This window comes from Cynoglossus semilaevis, chromosome 3 (genome assembly GCF_000523025.1).
Source record: "Cynoglossus semilaevis isolate Cse_v1.0 chromosome 3, Cse_v1.0, whole genome shotgun sequence".
NCBI lineage: Eukaryota > Metazoa > Chordata > Actinopteri > Pleuronectiformes > Cynoglossidae > Cynoglossus > Cynoglossus semilaevis.
This window is the reverse complement of record NC_024309.1, coordinates 8,740,014-8,762,516: the sequence shown is the minus strand read 5'-3', so window position 1 is coordinate 8,762,516 and position 22,503 is coordinate 8,740,014. Positions and strand designations below refer to the sequence as shown.

Genomic DNA, 22,503 nt, shown 5'->3' with positions numbered 1-22,503 from the left:
AGACAACGTGGTCGCAGAGCAGAGCTGCTGCGCTCTGAGCAGCAGGCAGTCATAATTGTCCCAGTCTAAAGAGAGAGGAGTGCATGTGTGAGTCTGTTCAGAGAACGTCTCATCGATGTGACAGTGAAAGGAAGAGAAGTATTGAAGTATTGAAAAAAAATACACAGAAAAAAGTTGAAAATACACTAAAAATAATTAAATGTGTAATACATTTATGTAGTATAGTATTTCCAGCTAAAATGTGCGATTTCTTATACGTACAGCACGCTACTCCCTTTCTGTCCTGTGGGGGTGCTATAAATCTGTTTGAATGCCCTGGTCCACGAGTAGAGTTAGTTTCATGTAATTCTATTCCAAATACCAACGACCCCTTGTATCAGAGTAGGACTGGTCAGTGATTTGTAGATAAGGATATTGTTCAGTTATTTTTGACAGAATAAATATTTAAGAAAATATTGAAATAAAATGTATTCACCTTGCAGGGCCACGGATCATAGCTTCAGGCCCCCCAATTTTGGAACCAATGACCTAAATGTTATAAAAACATACTTATCTACATAAATTAACATTAGTTTTAATTAATTGTGATTTATTTTTTGTTTGCCTTCAAAATACTAAATGCCAACTCACCCCTAATCACTTCAGTTCATTTTCATTATGTAATTAAATAAATGCCATTTCCTCCTGTTTTTTTCTGACCAGGTTGTACAAGCTGTGCCAGCCTCCTCCCCCCGACGGTGACCCATAATGCACCGCACCACAGGAACATGCTGAATACAAACTAGGGGAAACTTCCTCCCTCCACCACTGTGCTCTTAACGTCTCTCCTCACACCATGATGAAGTCAGTCCTGGTTGTTATAAGAGTCATTCCTAACTGCCTAAAGTGTAAATAGAAATGCAACAAAAAAAAAAACAAAACAACCATAAATAGTATTTTTAATACTTTATATTTTTCACCTTTGTATCGTGTATGTATTTTTTAATTCTTCTCGCTATATGAGACAGGAGGAAAATGAACAGATTTGAACAGATTTATCACAGACACAGAGTGTTGGAGTTGACCACGTCCGCTCCTGCGTTCACAGAGATGCTCGGATTTGTTGTACTTCCTCACATTTTTAGGTAAAATCAGCCGAATAACCGTGATGTAAAAGATGTATTTGAACGGTCTGTCTGCTTCCTCCTCCCTGTCTGTAAGGCGTAGCCCTGTGAATAACATCCCTCCGACATCACTTTTATTTCCTCTGTAAATATACACATTAAGGACGGCCTCGCTCTTTGTTTATTTGTTTGTTTGTTTGTTTGTTTGACGTGCATGCCTATAAATATTGTCAATCCTCTATCAGTATTAACATGCAGCAGTATTTTGTTATGGGAGTAGAGATACTATGAGACGATGTTGTGTTATTTTCTATGGACAGTACTCAGGATTACAGTGTCTCCGTCTCACTTGTTAGTGGACGTTATCACTGAGTGGGTGAATGAAGGACAGTGCTATGCAAACGACTGAGTGATAATAAACTGCAGTAGTAAAAAAAACTAGGGCTTGTTATTGTGTCAGTGGAGTCAGTTTGGACCTGGTGGCCAAGTTGTATATTGCAGCCAAATAAAAGCATTTGCATGTACAGTGGTCCCCATTGCGGGTGGTCTTTGGAGGTAACCCCCACGATTGGCAGAAAACCGCGAAGTAGAGATGTGACAGTTATTATATTATTTACGTACAGTATATATTAACCCTTTATAAAGCCTTTGGGAGGCATCGTAGGGTGTGAAAAATGGCAACAACAAAAAAAAAATTAACAAAACATTCACAAATCTCATTTACATGTACGTACAAAAAAAAAATTAACAAAACATTCACAAATCTCATTTACATGTACAGAAGGAGAGTTTGAAATCCAACTCATTTATTTTCATCACATGTCCATGCAAACAGGCAGGCGCTCTATGAACCACTGCAGTCTGTTTGATGGAGACTTGTGTCCAACACCATCTGGTTGCTAAATCCATTTCCCAGATACGAGCCTTCACTGACTGTGCAATGTTGAGTGTGAGTCCAGTTGGAGCGTCCAGCTGCCAGTCAATCACTTTGACTGAAGTCTCAGCTTTGAATTTTTCTCATTTAACTTTTTAACAGAGACTCATGTTGTTTTTCCTGTAACCCTGTCCTCGCCCACTGACAACAATAAGGTCAGTTATATGGTCAACTGTTGCTATGAAACTTCAACATGTTTTATCTGTCAGTGCTGCTGAGATTAGGTCCAGCCTCCATGTTTGGTCCAGTGAGGATTAAATCTGTTTGAAAGTGATTTTTCTTATTGACTCCAGCTCCTGACCACCAATAGTCTCTGCACGTCCTTGGAAATGACCATACGGTAGTAGAGTAAACTGTAATATCACGTCGTACTGGGATGGGCTGGGCAGGGCCGAGATGGGCTGGGCTGGGCTCAGATGGGCTGGATGATGAGTGGATAAATGGGAGTGGCCCAGTCCTCGGCAGCAGCCAGCGAGTGGAAGATTTGTAACGTGTGTCTGGAGCTGAAGTTGCTGCTGCTGTGAAGCCACACTCAGTGGAGACAGTCCCGGGCTGAGTCTCCACCATGAACCGCCTCCCCCCACTACTCCTGCTGCTGCCGCTGCTCCCGCTGCTCCTGCTGCTGCTCCTCCGCACTTGACGCATCCCGTCCGAACTCCGAGCGGCTCCGCTGCGGCTGCAGCTGCACCGAGGAGACGTTCCACACGGTTTAAGGCACCGGAGCTGCTGAAGGACGAATGACACCGGCGGATCACCCCGTGATTTCATCCCGCTGAAAGTAAGCTGCTGCCGCTGAGCCACTTGATCCATGGCGTCTCAACAACAGTCCAGGATCCAGTCCTACCTGGAGAAGAACAAGATCGGACCCTTGTTCGAGGTGAGTCCGGATCATGCACCAACACAGGAACTCCACACTCATCAGTCTGATCTTTTCTCTGCACTTGTTTAAACCGGACCAGTGTGGTCTGTTCAATGATGAAGATTTACTACAGACCAAATGAGGAAGACTCTTTTTTGTCCACACAGTTATTAATAAAAAAGTGCTGCCTTTTAGAACAAGAACAGATTTACTACAGTAAATGGTGTGTACTGTGTTCCATGGACAGTGGCATCGAGCAAGGGATTTTACTACACTACCGTCTGCAGGGTGTTGTGCAGACGGTGAGTTTGGAATTGAACCCACAACCTGGTTAAAACACAATTGTTTGTTTTACAGCGAGCCCAAACAAACACACGCGCTCTATATTTGTGCATGATAAAAAAACCTTTAGGTCATGATGTTATAGACCAGAGACAAGGGTTAGTCAGAAAGTTCCAGGACAAAGATGTTTCTCCACATATTCCTCGTTTGATGTAATTCGTTTTCTGTTTCTGTCTAAATTCCTTCTTTTTAGAATTCTAAGGAACGTCTTCGTGCTCATGGTTGCAAATTCAGTTCTCTCAGTTTTGGGGAAAGACAAATCAGATGATTCCAGCTAAAAATCTGCCGATCTTCTTCAACTTTAATCATTTTTAAAAGATTTCCATTCCAGACTGGTGAATATGTTTCTTTTGATGTTGGCTGCAGTTGAAAATGTGATCTAAAAGGCAAAACACAGCTGATTGCTTGACAGAAATATAGTATATTATTGATAAAACTTGTCAAAGCAGTTGTAGAACTGTCTAATTAGGTCCATCTAATCTGACAGCCTTTAATATTTGAACATCTGACCTGATTTTTAACCTGGTGTTTATGGATGCAGATTATGGTTCTAATGGGAAGCTGGTTATGAAAGTGTGTATTGATTTTAGTGCCAGAATATATATATATTACATATATATATTTACTAGTAGTGGTACTGCCTCTCAGTGTTAAAAAGCAGGTATTTATCATCATATCATTTTGATTTTGCGTTGCTAACTGTGTGCACCAAAGTCACCTGCATTACAACAGTACCATGTTTCTATTGGACAGTAGAGATTGTCCACTAATTTTGACTATCATCGTACTTATGATAGAAGGTACTATGTGTACCAGAGTCTGTGACTCCTGGTTGCTCCTGGTTCTTGTCCTGGGAGTGTTAGAAAAGGACTGAAGTGTGTTCGAAGAAATGCTTCAAGGAATTGATGATTGGTGTTAATGGAAACCCTTGATTTTGAAAAAATGACACAACAATATGAGACTGAGTCTTTCTCTGTTCTCATCGCATAAAGAAAGTCATGCAGAAAGGAGGTTTTATACTTAGGCCATCAGTGTGATTAAGTTGGCAGAAGGGTTGATTGATGCAGAAAAGAAATTCTCAACAGTGGTCTGTGTGTGTGTGTGTGTGTTTCTCAATGTGGTGTGTGATAATTGCTCTGCTTTGTTTGTGAAAGCGAGAAGAAAAAAAATCTCCACCTCCTGTGATCAGCCAGTGCACGTCAGGCAGCACGACTTTCTGAACTCTTTAACTCTGGTTGTTTACTCTCCCGGTTCCTGCTCTGACAGAGTGAACTGTTGATAAATCCCACTAATGTGTCAGAGCCGATCAGAGGAGGCTGAGGAAGATGAAACATGCTAGACGTTCTGTCAGGACAGCGTGTGTCGTCCCAGATGGGATCTTGAGTGTCCTTTGTTGTGACCCACTCCAGAGGAGGAAATGACAGAGTGGTCAGGGGGATGTGTCCAGAATGTCTTCGTTTGTTGGACAAGACTGTTAGCATGTAGCGTCCTGTTTGACCTTGTGATTCGACCCATTATGTTTTTACCTGTCGTGTCTAATACAGTTCAGTAAAAATGTTCCCATGATGAGGCTCAAACTGGTGGGTTGTGGCCCAGTTTAGATCAGACTACAATAACAGAACGTTTTAACAGAAACCAATATGTCATCATTCTTCTATATAAAAATGAAGAGAAAAATAGTTTAGCACATTTTCACAATATTACTGTGTTTTTGTAGGTACAAAATTAATAATGTGACTAAAGTTTGGACCGCATTGATATTGATGGAAAATTGAAAGTAGGCGACACGGTGGAGGAGTGGTTAGTGCTAAAGCCTAACAGCAAGAAGAGCCAAGGTTTGATCAGTTTCCAGTCTCCCATAAAAATAAAAACTATAAAAACACGTTTAAAACAAACATGAAATAAAAATCCACAAATTCAAATTTCTCATGATTTTCTGATGTGAATTAATGCAAAAATTCTAACATAAAAAAAATCCATCCAATTAAAACTGGTTCCTTAATAATGAGGCTCTGCTCTGGTAAAAGGCAAAACAGCAGAATCTCTGGCATCACCTGGGGAAACTGGGCTCCACCGTGACGACTGTAGACTGTAGAGAAACACACACCAGAAGTGAGAGTGTTTGCTGTCCCTTCCTCATGATTAGCCCATCAATCAGCTAATGTCTGAGGATGGTGACGTCGTCTGCCGCCGCCTGACTCATCGCTCGTTCAGTCAGTGGACGTCTGAGAAGTCAGCTGTGAGCCAGGACACACTTTTCTCTGCCTCCACTAACTACCCGTCTGTTTGTCAGTCGTGGGACCTCGTTGCTCATCCGGGGTATTTTCAGCGAGGCCTCGGAGTAACCCATGGGAGAGCATGACTTCATCCTTTGTTTACCGTTGGATTTATTGCCGTGAGCAGGATCACACAGGTGTGAGGTTTAATCACAGCGAAGACAGGAGTGTGAAAATCCCCCCGGCTTTTCAGTTTGACACCTTTAAAGCTCTCTGCTCGTCTGTCAATCTGGTTTAAAACAATTACAGCAAAAATTGGTCAAATTTCTATTGAAAGAGTGGAGCTGCAGTAGAGGGCGCTGTGCTCTGTGTTTGTGCCAAAAAGTGCTGATGTTTCAAACGCAGCACCAACATGCAATGGAGAGACAGAAACGTCAGTCAGCGCTGAGTGGTTTTTGTTTCAGCACCACGGACAGCGTATATTTCCTAACATACAGTAGATTTTAACCCAGGATTAAGACAGAAAAGTCCACAGAGGCTCAGTGGCACGTCTGACAGTCAGCTGTGTGCCCTCCCTCTGTTTGTTTTTCCTAACTCTATCTCTCTCCCTCCACCTGTCTCCCCCTTCTGCCTCACCGCCTCATTTCCCCTCCGCCTGTTTTCCCTCCACTCCTGCTCCTGTGCGCAGCTCCGGCTGCGTCTCCTTCGTGTGACAGTTGAAGCTGATTAAAGCGAAGTGCTTTAAGGTGACTTTAAAAGGTTCGCTGTGAATATACTGACTGGAGATAAAAAATGTGTGTTTTTATCAAGGGAGAGGAAAGTAACTTTCAACGCTGTAAAAAATGAAGTGTGGGCATTTCTGGGCCATTTGTATCCAATATATATATATATTTTATACTTGATGAATGGATAAACACCCCAAAGGTGTATTGCCAAAATTCTACCAAATACAAACGTTTACAGTTCATCAGCAAATGGAAAATATTTGTCTAAGCATTTTTTTTCTTTGTTTGTTTTTGTTACAACTCCACCCTTTCACCACTGGGGTAATGACAGACAGTAGGTCAAATTAAGAAAACAGACGTTTCTGCTGAGACATCAGATAAACCAGGAAATAATGCTTTACTGTCCTAGGTAAAAGTTGGATGACGAGGCCTTGTCACAGCTGTTCCTTGTACTGTTTTGTACAAAAATCATATGAAAAAAAACATATGCTCACAGGCTAAATCGTGAAGCTAGCCTCGATGAGTCTTGTCTTGATGGCACCAGGCATCGGACTGTAAAGTTAGTGTCTAATCCTGCTGTGTGTATGTGAGGTGAACCTGACAGCATTGTTAATTTAGAGCAGCGTGAGAACAGAACATACATGACTCCCTCCTGGGAACGTGTCAGTGTTCTCATGAAAGAATGACGAGGGTGCGATGCCGGCGCTGCGTTTGAAAAACCTTTGCCGTTTCAATGTTGCTTCAAAAGAAAATCCATCCGTGCGCTCGGCGGTTGTGAAGCGGCACGTCTGGGGAAACGAGGAATCCAGGAGCGAGGCAGGAATTGTTTTTTGTAATTTTCTTTTTTGATCAAATGCAGAGAGCTGTGATCTTACATCTGTTCTGCTGCACTGCTCGAATCAAAAGAAGCTCAGTCAAACTTTTGAAGGCAGTCAGACATCACCATATCCAAAAACAGTAAAAAAATGACTTAAAAAAGTTTGTCATTTTACTGACAAGAAGCATGGTGATTTAATGAAAACTGCATTCTTTACATTTTTACATATTCTTTGCATCTTTACAGTTGAACTATAAATCACCATCAGACTTAATTGTTGTCATCGTTAGTGAGAATGAAGTTCAACTTGCACTGATCTGGAATCAGCTTTAAAATGACTTCCAGTCTCACCTTTGGCTCCTTTTGTTCATTTATTTAAAGAAACTGTGCAGATTTTCTCACTACATTGTATCTGAGATATACTGTAATACAGTAGACCTGGTACTGCAGTAGCCGCTGGCTCTTTAATCCATACCTCATGAACTCTCTGGGTTTTTCACTGGGTAAACTGCACTTACTGTAATCAATTACCTGACCAGGAAACCCCACCTTCCCTCACCTCCCTCCCACTCATCCACAGGCCCCGTGTCCCCCTCCTTGTACTGCACACACACAGCTGCAGCCGTACTGTAGTATTAAAAGCTACACATTACAGCCAACAGAGAAGAATCAACTCTATCCCAGGAACACAGACACAGACTTTGATTTGCCAGAGAACTGATTGAATTCTTTTTTTTTTTTTTGCCTCCCTCTTCTGCTCTCACTAATGAAATGGTTGCTTTTCGGAGATATCCTGCTGAGTCGACAGTATCTGAATGTGATCTTAGAAACCTGAGCTGCCTTTCATCATAATTGCAGTGACTGTGCCCTGGATTATTGTCAGCTGCTTCATATCAAACACCTCCTCTTGATGGTTGAAGTTCTGCACGTGTCAGTAGTAGGTCTGTAGTAGTAAGTCAGTACTGCAGTCATTAGTACACGTACTGTTTCATATGCTTTGATCTAAAAAATACGAGAATAAAAATGTTGTTTTTTTGCTCCAAACCTGCAACAAAGAACTCCTGACAACAGCTAATGAGAGAATTTTACGACCCCTAATATTATCACTATCAATATTTAATCACATCTCCATTACCATTCAGACTGCACGGCCGCATTTACGATACAGTGTTACGCAGTATTTCTGTGTAATCAACAGAGATGCAGCGTAGCTGGAAACACTCTGCTGAGAGATAAACCGGCTGCTGAGAAAACACTTCACAGATGGCACTTTACTGTGGATCAGTATTCCAGGAACTTTATGCATTTTTAGTTTTGTCTATTTTGACAGCGCAGACCTGAACCCTCAGATATTTGTTTAATGTTTTACCGAAGATTTCAAACCTCTAATCTGTTATAAATTGTATGATTTTATACAGGGGTCAAGTAATTGTCTTTCTTCTAATTCCAAATATGTTTTTGGCCATTTTGTTGTCTTAATCTGATTAATCTTTTTTTTTTTTTACGGTTGATTTCATGATTATTAGATAAACAGATATTCCAAATTTGCAGCGTACAGACCTTAGGTTGGCGATTTTCCAAAGTACGGACTGGGGCCATGGAATGTGGCACAGCAAGAAATATTTTGGCCGCAGTACGGACATTTCTAACATTCTTTCCTTTGTTTCAGCGACAAAAGCAGTTTTGTGGGGATTTTTATAATATTTTTTACAATCTAAGGAGGACTATCCTGAGGACTATGTTCATCATTTACAAATCTGTCAAGTTTGTACCTACAGTTAAAACAAACAAAAAAGTTTGTACCTACAGTTAAAACAAACAGATGTGGCTTATAAAATGTGTAGCCAAGAAATGACCGTAAATGTTGGTTTTTATTATTGTTTTAAAGGTGTCTTTCCACATGATTTTATGTTTTAACTTTCATCCTCCATTTTTGCCTCATCAACCCCTCCTTCTCTGTCAGGTTCTTAAATGCCACATTAAAAACTTGCCATTGTCACAGTTGACATTTACACCTGAGATGTTGGGGGGGAAAAATTGAACATTTCCTTCTTCCTTCTGCAGCAGATAATAAAACAAACCCTTGTTCCTCTTGCCGTGCTCCGTCTGTCAAATCTAAGAAAATAAAAAAATAGTACTGGCAGAGCAGGGATCTTATTATATGTGGAGGTTGAACCTTAAAATGTGTCGCAGAGTTGGAAAAACTTGCAGAAAATTCCGATGTGTCGCAACAGTAAAAAATACTCAGTGGGAGTATTACTGTCATAGTTAGTGATACTAATGATACTGTGTGTTCAGAGGTTTTAATGGCTTTAATATTGGTCTGTTTAAACGCTGCAGTTTGTTCAGTCTGTACTGGTCTCGGCTCATTGGCTTTTTATGCTCCCATGTTGATGTTAATAAAAAAAACAGATGAGTGCTGAACAGAAAAGAGTCTTGGCTGTGATACAGATTTTATTAAATGGACCATGCCTGCATTAATGCATAACATTTTGGAAATTCTATTTTATTACACCTACAAATGTGCATAATGAGACGGCGGAGCTGAGCAGCAGTAAAGAAATAATGTAATCAATCACTTTTCTCCTGCAGATGGAGATAATTAGCAGCAAAAAAAGTTTGTTTTTCAAGTGGATTCAACGATATTGAAAAAAAAACTGCAGCGCGTGCTCAGGTAGTAAACGTGTGGAATCACTGTTTCTTCTACCTGGTGCAGCTGCTGTGCTTCTCCCTGCAGACCGCACTGAGGGAATACTACAGTATTTTCATCCACCTGGGGGCAGGTGGAGTCCATCCTCCTCAGCAGTGCTGTTTTAATGGGCTGGGTCTCTGGGGTCTCTGTCCTGTACCACTGAAAAGAGGTCACTTCATTCAAGTAGCACAGTCGCCCCTGCTCACTGCCTGACCTATTGATCCACTCCCTCAGGAGGAGATCTATTAGTCCGGCTGAGATTGGGTTCTGGCTGTGTTCAGTGGCTGAGTGCTGCCGGTAAAGCTGCTGTGAAATTTTGTTATTAATCCATTCAGGCAACTTTTTTTATGCCGTTACTCTTGAAAAGGTTGTGGAAAAATGTTGGATCATTTCTGTCACAAATGACCATACACACAGGTTTCCACAGCAGCGAGAAGCTCAAAGAACCAGGGAAGCAGAGGATTTGTGTGTGTTTTTTTTTCCCGTGTATTTAATTGGATGCACTGGCTTTGTTTTTGAAATCCCTGAGAGTCTTTTCTTCAGGACCATCACTCTGAGTAGTTTTTAAAAGGCTGTGGCAGCAAATGGAACGCTATGTTCTCAATGCTGAACAACAAGGAACCTCAGTGATTTCACCCACAGCTACTGCCTCTGTTTCCACGGTGTGGAAGTCCCATAGAGATTGTGTAAATTAGTTTGTCATTGCACTCTTAGTTTTTCCACCTCAGGCTGTATTTGCTTATCAAATGTGCACACACAGTTTGTTCAGTTCGTGAAGCCCCCTTTATGGGCGGAGTTTATTGTGCAGGATCTAAATCATTAATTATTAAAAACAATACTTGGTTAGATGTAAAAAAAGAAAAAGAAAAAAAACTCCAACCAATCAGAGGGCTCTGAGCTTTAGATTTTTATGTCTATTGTTGAGGTGTTTTACTACAGTATGTTGGAGTATGTTGAACTTTGAACTCAAAAAGTTTTTGGCAGATTTTTTCAACATAAACTTGATGCTAAAACTGCAAAAAAAACCATGGATTTCATTGTCAACTGTTCCTGGTGTGGAGTTATGGACAAGGCACTCGACAGGCGAAGGTCATCCACTAAGGAGAAGTGAGAGAAAGTGGAGGTGGAGGTGAGACTCGTCAGAGCGAGGCAGATGGAAAGACGAGGATGTGAAATGTAACTGTGAAGATGAAGGATAAATCCCAACACCTGGGGTCAAATGTGAGGAGGATTAAAGAGGTGACGTAGAGGTCGGAGGCAGGAGAAGGAGTGAGGGGGGAGATGAAGAATGTTAGGGAAAAAGGTGATAAAGAAGAAAGTAGTATTTTTAAAAGCAAAAAAAATCCTTTTAGTTTATTAGTACTATTTAGTATTTTTAAAAGCAGTTTTAGTTTTAATTTATTAGTACTATTCATTGTATATAATTTATTTTACATAATTGATGTTTTGTAGCTTTAACTACTTTTAACCTTTTAAGTTATAATTTCTGTGAAATGACTTTATTTACCTTCTTTCCTGACCATTTAATGGTACACAATATTAAACTGAGGTTGTGTTCAGTGAACTTCACAACAGTCAAATTACCCTGAACTGTTCGTTCACTACAAAGTATAAAATCTATACGAACTGCTGTTTGTGTTGACAGCTGTGCCTCTGTGTGAAACTGAAACTTTCGACATTCGTTCTCTCGGGAGGCGAAGAGAAGATGACAACGATTCAGCGATTTTCACATTTAGGAAACAGCGGTCGACATTTTGTAAACAGAAACAGTTTGTGTTGAGTTAAACTCAGGGATGAACCACTGAGACCCTGCTTTTGTTCTCCAGAAATATTATTTCCCCATTAAAATTTGACAACGGCCTCAAATTTTATGACTTTATAATGAAAGCTGTTCCGTCATGCATGGGTTTATAGAGCTAACCTTCATGCACACTTAGAGTAATTACAAGACAGGCAGATGAACAGGCAGCCCGAGGCCAGGAGGGTCCTCGGGGAGCAAAGGCGGAGGATATCAGTGAGATCAGACAGAGAGAGGATGTGATCAGAACAGAATGATGAGGATTTGGAGCTTGTTACTGACACTGGTGCAGCAGAGACTCCTCTGTCCGTGCAGTGAAAACACACAGTGCAGTGTCCGCAGTGAACGATAATGAAGTCGTCATGTTCAAATACAGGCCATTATTTTTGGTATGGACTTCATCAAAATAGCATTTTGCAACATTAAAGGTTCTCATTAGGCCAACAAGTTTCATTTTTGTTTACACCCGTCAAGATCTCCCGAGAGAATATCTGTGATCTTACACTGTGATGTACTGCAGTGGCCTGTGTTAAAGATGGACCCTGAAGTATGACTTTAAATATCAATGTTACCTTTGTAATAAACTGACCAAATCATACCAAATCAGTGAGCTGCAGCTTAAATTGCTGATGATCATCAGGTGATCGAGTGGAAAAAGTAGAATACAGTCATAGCCATTGGTCTGATTTCTGCTTGAATTGATTACCCATTGTTGAAAATATCTGGTGTTCGATACTTTCTGTCCCAAAAAAAGATCATCGCTCCTGAAGCCAAACATGTAGCGGTTACAAAATGGATTTGAGTCACTGCTATAGGACGGATTAAGGGAGACAGATCAGAGCGTCTCTTCCATATCTGATGAGAATCATCTGGTCAGGTGACATTGGCTCTCTCACGGTCTCTGCTGCTCTTGTCTGCTGCTTAGTCAAGGTCTGGATCTTGTCCAGGTTTCCCAGCAGTCTTCCTCTGACTGTCTGCTCATCTTCACCTGAACTGCCTCGTCACGTAGTTTTTTGTCTCCTACCGAGCAACAGAACTGACACACGGATGTCACCTTAAATACCCCGTGATATGATGCATCTGTGTGTTTGACTGGAGGATGGCGGTGACTGTAAATCAGTTACGACCAGCGGCCTCCAGCACAGGACACGGGGACACTCAGCCCTCCAGGCAACGCCGTAAGAGCTGCTGCTGCATTTAAATGATTTTACAGAAGGACACGTCATGAAGGAAATATGTCAGGTGGCATGGTCCTCTGGAACCATGGCTACTGAGGCTGTGTGTTGTGTTTATTTCTTAAACCAGTTGCAGTTACAGGAATGTTTCCTAATGTTTGAACCTACAGTGGTACTTTTTGTATTCTTTTGAACAGTGTGAAATGATACAAAAAATATTGCTGATTAGCACAATACTAATTTACTGTATGGTGGCGCCTATAGTTAAAACTAGTTTAGTTTAAAATCAAAATTTCATTAATTCACAAAAAAAAACAAACCTTTCAGATAAAGGAGATTAGTTTGAGTCATGGAGGATATTAAGGCAGGATGGATGTCGTGTGTCAGTGTTTAACTGGATATTAAGGCAGGATGGATGTCGTGTAGATGTCCCGTAGATGTCTCCCTTTGTCCTTTTGTCTACCACCCACTTCAAAACATTGTCTAATTACGCTCTTCTTCTTTTCCACATCATCTCAACTTTATTTTTGTGTGTGTGTATAAGCAGCAGAGATGCAGAGAGCATCAGTCACAGTACCATGATTGTCAGTGTGTATCCATAGGGAGTCCTTGGGAGCTTCCAAGGACACGAGTGTCTCTTGGCCGGTTGACAGCTTGTCGATTACCACTGCCAGACCCAACTGCCTATAATGTTCATTTATCTGGTTGCACCCATAGATCTCTACTGATATGAAGTTCATTTGTCAGTAACTAATTCCACCTGTTGCCCAGTCCAGACGACACTAATGCAGGGACTAAAACATCCAGCTGTTTATCCCAAACACAGAGATGTATGATTTGAAAAGTAGGTTATGTAAGCACTCTCCATTAAAAAAATAAAAACCCCAAACAGACCTTCAGACCAAACCCTAATTGTAACCAGGTGTCTAAGGTTAATTCTAAAACTAAAGATAGTCTGCCAGACTGTTTTGAACAGCTGTTTAAATTTTCCATTTCTTACCTGGTAATGTCACTGACAAGTAGCAATAGAAAAGAGAAAATACGATCAGAGGGCAGCATTACTGCAAGTGAAAACACCAAGAAACATATATTGGCTCAAAAATCTAGTAAACTAAAGCCTTTGGCTTTGGGGCACAGGACACTTGGAAACCAAACACCTGACAACTCCTTATGGTTAGGTTTAATAGAGGACGTGGTCTATCCACTGGTCCACAGCTGGTTTTTTTATTTTTGGTTTTTCCTTTCTATTATTGTTTGCTTATATAAGTCGTTCCAAGTGAATTATCTCTGTGTTGGTCCCAAAATAGTCTCACTGAAATTCCTGTTAGACGAAAACATGACACCACCAGAGTTTTTTTTTACAAACACATTATTAGCATATAAATAGAGAACATCAATAGCAGTTACCCCCTTATTTTGAAGTGTTTTATGCTCAGATTTACTGCGATTTCTTTTTTTATATATAATGTAAGGAATAGTGAAGGACCCTGATCTCAGCTTCTTTAGTCTAGGGAGTCAAACACTATGTTAGAAAGTACCATCAATGTCCTGCAGGTCGCAGCGGGTATTTTCAAGATATTTCAAAGCTGTCTTTGAATTTCAGTGCTGCCTCTACTACAAGTCCCTGCACGTCTAACTGTGCCTTTTTACCTGGAAACACCTCAACACCTACTTGACATCACATTAAAAAAGCAACATCTCTTTGTGCTGTTGAACACTTGTAAACACTGGAATAGTTCAAACTTTCATTTTATATATGTATATATATTCACTGTAGTCTGGCTGTTATTAAAACTGTTAAATGAGTCAGAAACAGTAACGGAAACGTACATTTTTCAGATTTTTCAGTTTTAACCCAAACATGGGTTGTTGACATGAAATGATTTAAGTATAAATTCAGTAAAGCGCTAATCTTTGATCGCACATCTGCCTTTTGTTAGCGATAATACAGTTGCTGTTAACACTAGGATCAGGAAAAACACAGAACAGTCGAGGCCAGCTGCCATAACACACACACACACACACACACACACAGACGGACAGTCCATACATCACTGTCAATTCCCTGCAGTCCACTAATGACTCTCCTCTGCAGTATAGTTTGCTGTAACAGTCTTAAATTCCCCAAACAGTGTTAGCTCTAATACCTATTCATGGAGCTACACACTCACAGTCACACATACACACACACACACGTAGGTAAATGCTTACAGCCAGTTTTAATTTCTTATAATTGACAGAAGGATATTTAAATTATAATAAAAATAATAATAATAAATGTCTTTATTATACAAAAGGTCTTCCCTTCGACACTGTTGTCACATTAGACAACACACAAGTAAAGATAAAATAAGAAACTCATTTCTGTACCGTTAACACAGCCAGTTGAACAGAAAGTGAGCAGTCAACTTTCAGGAGTGCTGCCTCGGAGCTGCTCTCTTGGGTCTTTGGAAACTGGATGTTTTCTGCCATTGTTATTTGACTGTTAATGAATTTCACTGTTGAGTTTTCTGCTAATTGATACCAAAGTGGAGCTCTCCTGGCTGTGGGGACTCCCTGGCGGTGTTTACTCAGACCTTTTCATTTCTTTTTAGGGTATTAGCGCTTGCTGTATTAAAATGATGCTCTTCTATAGAGAAGAGGAGGATTATCTCACTTCATTGACTTCCTGTTTGTATCCACTCTCCTGTGGTATTGAATACACCTACAGAGCCAGACTTTTAAATCTCGCAGAGATTGATTATCTCCGCTCCAGCACACTTCTCCTTGTTACAGTTGCAGCTTCCTCTAAATAGCCTCTACTCTACCCTGCTCCTGTAGGAATTGATGACCAAATTGATAACGGAGACTCCAGACCACCCCATCCCCTTCCTCATTGATCACCTCCAGACCAAGCAAGACAGTCCTGGCAAACTCCACAGAGCTCTCTCTGGCTCCGCGGCGCTGTGGGCACAGAGCTCCCCAGGTTTGTACATATGTACTGTATGTGTGAATGAGAGTGAGGCAGGTGCGAAGGTGAAGATGAAGAGCACAGATGAGTGAAGGTGAACAAATGCTAGGAGTTAGTGTCTAAATGAATGGACAGAGCAGGAAAGAGGTGTAGGCAAATAGTTGAAGGAAGTGTCAGGGTTGATGTGTGTCACACGTCTGACACAGGGAGATGACAAGAGAGGAGCTTCAGAGAGCGGGACGCTGTCTGAAAGATGAAAGGCTAAGATGGAGGTGATGGAGGCGAGGATGCTTAGATTTTCTTCAGAATGGACAAGATTAGAAGAGAGCAGATCAGAGGAAACAGCGAGATTGAACAGTTTCTTAAAGAAAGTTAGAGAAACGTAATCAGAAGTTAAACAATGATTTTCATGATGTTTATATGGTCTTGATTTCAAATGAAAATATTTTTCTGGTTGTGTCTTTGTCTCTTTCAAGAAAACAAAAACACTCGGCGAGAGTGTAGCAACTATGAGCGGCCGTGGCAGTTTCACCCAAAGAAACCCAAAAAGTCCAAGAGTGACCTGGCTGTTTCCACTCTGTCTCCTCCTTCGCCAGAATCTCAACCCTGTGAGTGTTTCTCTAATCGTGTTAGTACAGAAGAAACCACTGAAGTTATAGTTATGAATAACTTTACGTTAGACAAAAACCGCTACAGTTTTGCCAAACGGTGACGTAAAGGGAACCAGTGAATATCATAATTAAACTTGATAAACCTTTCTAGATAAAAGATAAAATAAGATGATTGTTGGCCCGTCTAAAGCAGAAATACCTAAGATGATTGTTGGCCCGTCTAAAGCATAAATACCAGTATAGATAGTGCTAAAAGATGGGGATTTTTTGGTTAAAAAAATTCAATACTTACATGTTCTTCTTAACAGTGTTTATATTATACAATATTTTTCTGCACTGGACATTGAACACTGCTCCCCATTGTATGAGATTTAGACCCTGGTTTAAAAATATTAAGTAGTAAGAGTATTTAAAGCCAATTCAGAGAACCTGAAGCTCAACATTTAACTGTTTCCATTTGCCTCCATCTGTTCTCTGTCGAGGCCGAAGAGGTTCAGCACCTGCTTTTTTTTGCATTTCTAAATGTTGTGAGAATGAGATTCTTGCTCTGCACAGTAATTTATTTCACAGAAATGTGTGCAAAGATAAAGGTTAAGATTTTTCCTGACCAAGAAAACTGACCAAAAAAAGTCAGTTTTTACATTATCTTTATTTTTGTCATTCATATTCTCAGTCTTCTGTGGTCACTTTGGTTTGTGTCCTGATTTCTGGCCTAAACTAAGATAAACTGAAAGGGTCTGCCAAATCACCCCTGAGAGTTATCCACAGTGGACCAATCTATACTGGAGCAGCGCAAAGTGATTCTCACTTTCATCAAACACTTATTCCCACACCACCTGTTGTAGCAGTTGTTTCCCAATTACATGCTCCGTTGGCTTTAATCTCCATTTTTAATTCGATAACAAATACATCTAATTACCGTTAGTCACAGTGTACAGTCCAACAGCCCCATCATCGGCCTGTAGACGACTTCATCACCAGCAGCCACTTCTGTTCTGTTTATTTTAGATGAACCGTTCCCACCGTCATGCATCAGTGCGTTGTAGATGCTGATAAAGAGGTTTTTTCAGCTGTTACTTTCAGTTTTCCTGTAAGTTATAAAGAATAAAGTACAAAATTCAAGATGGTCGGACCGGGTCAGGGCGGTGAACGGACTGAGCCAAAGACAACTTCAATATTTTAGCTCAGTCACTGCCAGAACAAGTCTATTTCAGGCTGCAGTGAGTCAGAAGTGAAAGGAAGGTAAATGTTGCACGACTTGTATGAAGTCGGCAAAATGTTGTGAGAAAAGAAGCAGTTACAAAGTTAGAAACGCTAGAAGATATAGCTCTACAAAAACGGTGTCTTTTGTTTATCTTCACTATTCCTGTCAACTATCCAGAAGAAGAAAACTGACATCTAATGTTAAAAATGATTAAATATATATGCACAGCTGAAGGGCTCATGAAAAATTCAAATCAAAGAAAAGACCCCGTGACACATTTTACCATGTGGCATGATTGACATGAACGGCCTTTCTAATGCAGAGGCTTAAGAAGTATGCTGAACAGTATTATTCCAGTTTTATTCTGTAATTATTTTGATGAAGGGTTAATGTGGTTTGACCTCACATTGACTTGTTTTGAATTTTTTAATAGAAAGTCCCACAGAGAGTTGAATTCTTAACCCCTCAGTTAAGCTGTTAAGATACGGCGGAGCCTTTTACTGCAGCAGCAGAGCAGTGGAAACAAACGAATGAAAACTTTTAATCCTCTGGTCTTTGTTTCCTCTAAGTTTATGGTTATCAAATATTTACTGCCCTCTCATTTTATGTTAATCACTTACTTTTATTAGCAGCTATTTGAGGTCGAAGAATCACTTTTAAATGCATCCTTCCGTTTGCAAGTCATCTCTCTGGACCACACGTGTCATGTAGTTCAGAAGTACACCAGTGCAGTTTGCACAATTAACAGTATTATTACTGTTATTATATTACACAGCAGAAGATAAGGGCCAGGGGGTGGAGATCTGGACCAGTGAATTGACTAAAGGTGTGAATGTGAAAACCTCATCCGTGCCTGGTGACTGCTGTGATTGGCTACGTCTCACCCTGTGACACTGAAAATGAGAGAAGATGAATGAATGGAGGTTAGAGTGTGGAGAAACTTTTCCCACAGGAATAGACTGTATTCCTGTTTCTTGTTTAGCTCGTCTGTTCAGGCGTTGACTGAGGAAACACGTACCATCAACGTCTCACTTTTCATCTTCTCTCAAACACAGCAGTGTTACAGCATGAGAACGTTGTATATACATGAAGTACAAACAACCTACCCCCCCCCCAACCACCCCTCAAAGCAATGTTGCCCCACCTTTATCAATAATGCTTGAATCCATGGGTTTATGAATAAACCATCATGTAGACTGTGTGCTGTGCTGCTCGAGGACATGGGCTGGATGTCAGTACAGTATGTGGGTCATTGCCTGCAGCAGTTTGAGGTACAGTGAGTCTGAGTGTGAATCAAAGGGACTGACAGACGCTGTCCCCTGGCCTGTGTCCAGCTGAACTCTCTGCTGGTCTGTGGATGAGACGAGTTTGATTTTTCTGTTGGTGTTTCCATTCCACTTTACGCCACTGCCAAGTACCACAAACCATTGATGAGCAGCTTAAGGGGCTCAGCTTACAGCTGACACTGCTCCTCCAGAGTACTACATTAGCATCAATAGTCTTTCTAGACTTTGTTTGTCATTTAGGAATAAAAAAAAATAACTCAGAGGGGTCTTATTTTATTCTAATACTTTATTCTAATTCCCAGTGCAACGGTCAGTGGAGTACCCATCCTGGGACTGGAGGGAGAGTCGAGACTTCGACGAGCTGAGCCACATTTTACAGGAGAGCAAGAAACTGGGCAAGGCCCTGGAGAGCCTGTCACGCAGTAAGTGGCTTCAGCACCGCAGATAAATAATGATAGTCATAAACTTATGACTATCAGGTAAAGTGTAACACAGGAGCTGCATTACAACTAATGTAAACTGCCAGCTTAAACAATCCCAGAAAACTAGTCAGTGTCCATTTCTTGGCCAGACGTGGAGGTATTCATATCCAGTGCTTCTTATTTTTGGGTATTTGGCTTTTATTTCTTCTGCTTGATCAAGTATTAAATGTGTCTTCCTCAAGAACTCTTTTGAACAGTCAAACAACCGTAGCTTTAAGTCCTATGTCTGCTAAAAGCAGTCACAAGTGGGTGGACTAGCTTGCTTGCTAACAGCAAAACAACACAGCAGCACCACTGTCTTCTTCTACTAAGGAGGGGATTTAAGGTAAAGCTGCATTTAAAGTAGTAGATGGTATCAACTTTGGTGAATCCCAGTCCTCCAGAGTAGCTTCAGTGAACTTTTACCCTCAGGCTCAAAACAGATATTGAAAGTTTGGATGAAAAGTGACAGCTTTACTCAACATAAAGGAACATAGTTCTGAAAACCTCTGCTAAATCCTGTGAGAGAAAACAGCGTCTGTCTGGGCATCATGCTGTTGAGTCTGAAGACACGTTTTTTTCTTCCCAGTGCTTTAAACTATTTTCTTCTCTCTACAGGCATCGCCATCTCAGATGAGCTTGACCAGGTACACATTAACTTCCACTGGAGTCCTTTTTATAAACACTGTCAATGAACTGCTGTGGAGACGCTTTTCACAGAGGCTGGCCTCAATCACTAAATCTAATAAAAACCATATTTCAAGACTTTCATTTGTTTGACAGAGCAGCGCAGCCACTTCTCTGATGATGAAGCGCTCTGTCATGGGAGTAAACTGTGACTGTGGCACTTCAGTAAACATGTCCTCCGTCTCCTGCTCCTCCTTTGCTGCTCCACTGTGCAGCTCACTTTGCAAAACGTATTATGTTGAGGTTTTTGTCCTTGCGTAGCCCTCACTGTTGTGTTTCCAACTCGGTTGTAGTGCAGCGGTGGTGGCACAGGCTGGAGGTGCACATGGGCGCTTGGAACTGAACTGATGACACACACACACACACGGCGTGTGTGCTCAGTGCAGTGGTTCATGTCTAACGTCCCTGGCTCTCAGCCCAGATATTTGTTATGCTTTTCTGTAGGACAGGACACAATGAATACTAAACACCTACCCAGATCACAAAGACTACAGAAGTGGAAATACTACAGTACTACACTGCTTTTAAAAAGTCTTACTTAAAAACACAGCTTGTGTAAGTGCACTGTAAATGTAGCATGACCACGTCTTCACTGATCTTCTAATGCAGTGTTTTGACATTCATTTTTGTCTTTGTTTTTTCAGAGTTTAGGAGGTTATAACCCAGTATTGCGCCCCCGGGTGGTGGGTGAGTGGGTTGGACGGGAGGAAGTGGATGCAGACCCACTTGCTGCTGAAATGCTGCTCCCTCCTGTCCCCAGGACCAAAAGTGAAGTGTGCTGGAATAGAGACAGCAGCCCTGCTGGCAGGTTGGTATTCAATAATTTGTTCATTTTCTTTTTGTAATTTCCTGGTCAAGCTTTCACTTAGCTGTGGGCCAATTTATATTATTGTGCTATACCAAATATTCTATTTTAGAAGCTTTCTGCACCGATTAATAGGCTAATGGTTTGTTTTGTTACAATCATTTAATCTTCCTCATTATCTTGAGGAACCTCACTGTTCCAGTAGTGTTTTTGAAGACATTTTTCCCCCCGTTGTAACTTATATCCCTTTCTAAGATAACATCAAATGATTGACTAAGAACCATCACCAACCCATAATTATGTTACATTTTTATCATTCCTCCATCACTTTGAACCAAAAGTATACTTTTAGTTATTTTGTCATTTATTCAACGAACCAAAAGTATACTTTTAGTTATTTTAGTTACTTACTTTTGCCGGTATTAATTTTCCTAAACGAGGAGGTGGATGATGTCAAACTTTGACTCCTGCTGCCTGAAGAACTTTGATGTAAATGGTTTTGATAATCCGTTTTCAAAGGCGTCATCAAAAACGGCTGCTGTGAGGCCACTTGCTCCAAATTTGAAATAAGGCTTCCCTCATTTCTGATGTGCTCCAGGCCAGAGGAATTTTGGTTCAATAAAAAAAACAGCCAGACTCTGCCCCTGTGATGGTATCTAATATTAAACTGATGAATAATTTCTTATCCTCTCAGTATTGTTTTTTTATGTCTTAATTTCTTCTCAGCCTGTTTCCTCTCTGTCGTCTTTGGTTTTGGTTTTGTCTGTCACGTGCACTGCTGCAGCTGCTGATGTGACTAATTAGAGGAGAACTGGGTATAAAACCATAAATCATGTGGGCATGAGCTGACATATACATAATGCTAATCTCATTAGGTTACTATATGGCTGGATTATAGGGAGAAATCTCTTGGTTGGAAGCCTGAGCTGGGAGATAGGGATGTGTGTGGGCTGATCAGCTCTGCTCTCTGTACTGTAGATTCACTGCCCTGCCAATGGAAACGTCAACCGGCTTCAACCAAGAAAATATCAAAGAGCTGTGAATTGGGTTATTGCCAAAGTGGCTCATGTGTTTGAGTTATTTAACCGAAAACGACCATTTTCAAAGACATCAGTTAAAACATTAGAAGAAACGTCACTGCTGTATGTGTGAATGTAGTCAAATTGTCAGTTGCATAATTCAGAGAAATTCAGTCAAGCACTGACATGGCATTGTTAAAAAATTGGTGACGGTTTGGTTTGATGGAAGAATGTAAGTACCCATTAATTTTATTCCTGCAAAAAAGCAGGAACATTAAAATTATGTTTAAGGAGAACGATCAAGATGAAATACACGGAATACTAAAGAACACTTTTAATGTGCATGGATGATTTGTGATTCTAACACTTAGATATTATTCAATGTCATTTAATTGGATTGAAAAATAATATTTGTTTTACCTCAAACAAACAAAACACATTCTTGTTACTCCATGCAGCAGTGCCAGGCAGAACACTTTAATTCTATTCCACTAGGTGGCAGCAGATGGCTATAAATTAAAAAAAAAAGAGATCGACGCAGAGCTGTTGAAGAAGACCTTATGCCTCTTTCTTCAATTCCTGTGATCTGATCTGCATTGTGTTATTTAATTAACCAAAGAGGACAGGGTTTTTTTACACCACGAGTGAATTGAAACTGAAGATCACTGTAGTTCATTAAATTATGTACATTCATTACTTTTATTTGACATTGGATTTTGTTTGGAAAATTATCTTAACTTGTTTGTTCATATTTATAATGTTTTTTTACACAAAAGAAAATAATTTATATTTAAATATTTTTGCCTAAAATGAGTGAGT

At 40.5% G+C, this 22,503-nt stretch overlaps 2 protein-coding genes across 2 annotated transcripts in view; both read left to right on the top strand.

Moving 5' to 3' along the window:
- Nucleotides 1-1,541, top strand: part of prex2 (phosphatidylinositol-3,4,5-trisphosphate-dependent Rac exchange factor 2) — a 79,258-nt gene extending 77,717 nt beyond the window's left edge. The window contains exon 41 of the mRNA XM_008307770.3: nucleotides 703-1,541. Coding sequence (XP_008305992.1) covers nucleotides 703-748 — 46 coding nt within the window. The 3' untranslated portion in view covers nucleotides 749-1,541. The remainder of the gene's footprint in view (nucleotides 1-702) is intronic.
- Nucleotides 1,542-1,885: 344 nt separating this feature from the next.
- c3h8orf34 (chromosome 3 C8orf34 homolog) overlaps nucleotides 1,886-22,503 on the top strand; it is a 61,030-nt gene continuing 40,412 nt past the window's right edge. The window contains exons 1-6 of the mRNA XM_008307769.3: nucleotides 1,886-2,914; nucleotides 15,482-15,626; nucleotides 16,088-16,219; nucleotides 19,015-19,134; nucleotides 19,792-19,820; nucleotides 20,505-20,668. Coding sequence (XP_008305991.1) covers nucleotides 2,846-2,914; nucleotides 15,482-15,626; nucleotides 16,088-16,219; nucleotides 19,015-19,134; nucleotides 19,792-19,820; nucleotides 20,505-20,668 — 659 coding nt within the window. The 5' untranslated portion in view covers nucleotides 1,886-2,845. The remainder of the gene's footprint in view (nucleotides 2,915-15,481; nucleotides 15,627-16,087; nucleotides 16,220-19,014; nucleotides 19,135-19,791; nucleotides 19,821-20,504; nucleotides 20,669-22,503) is intronic.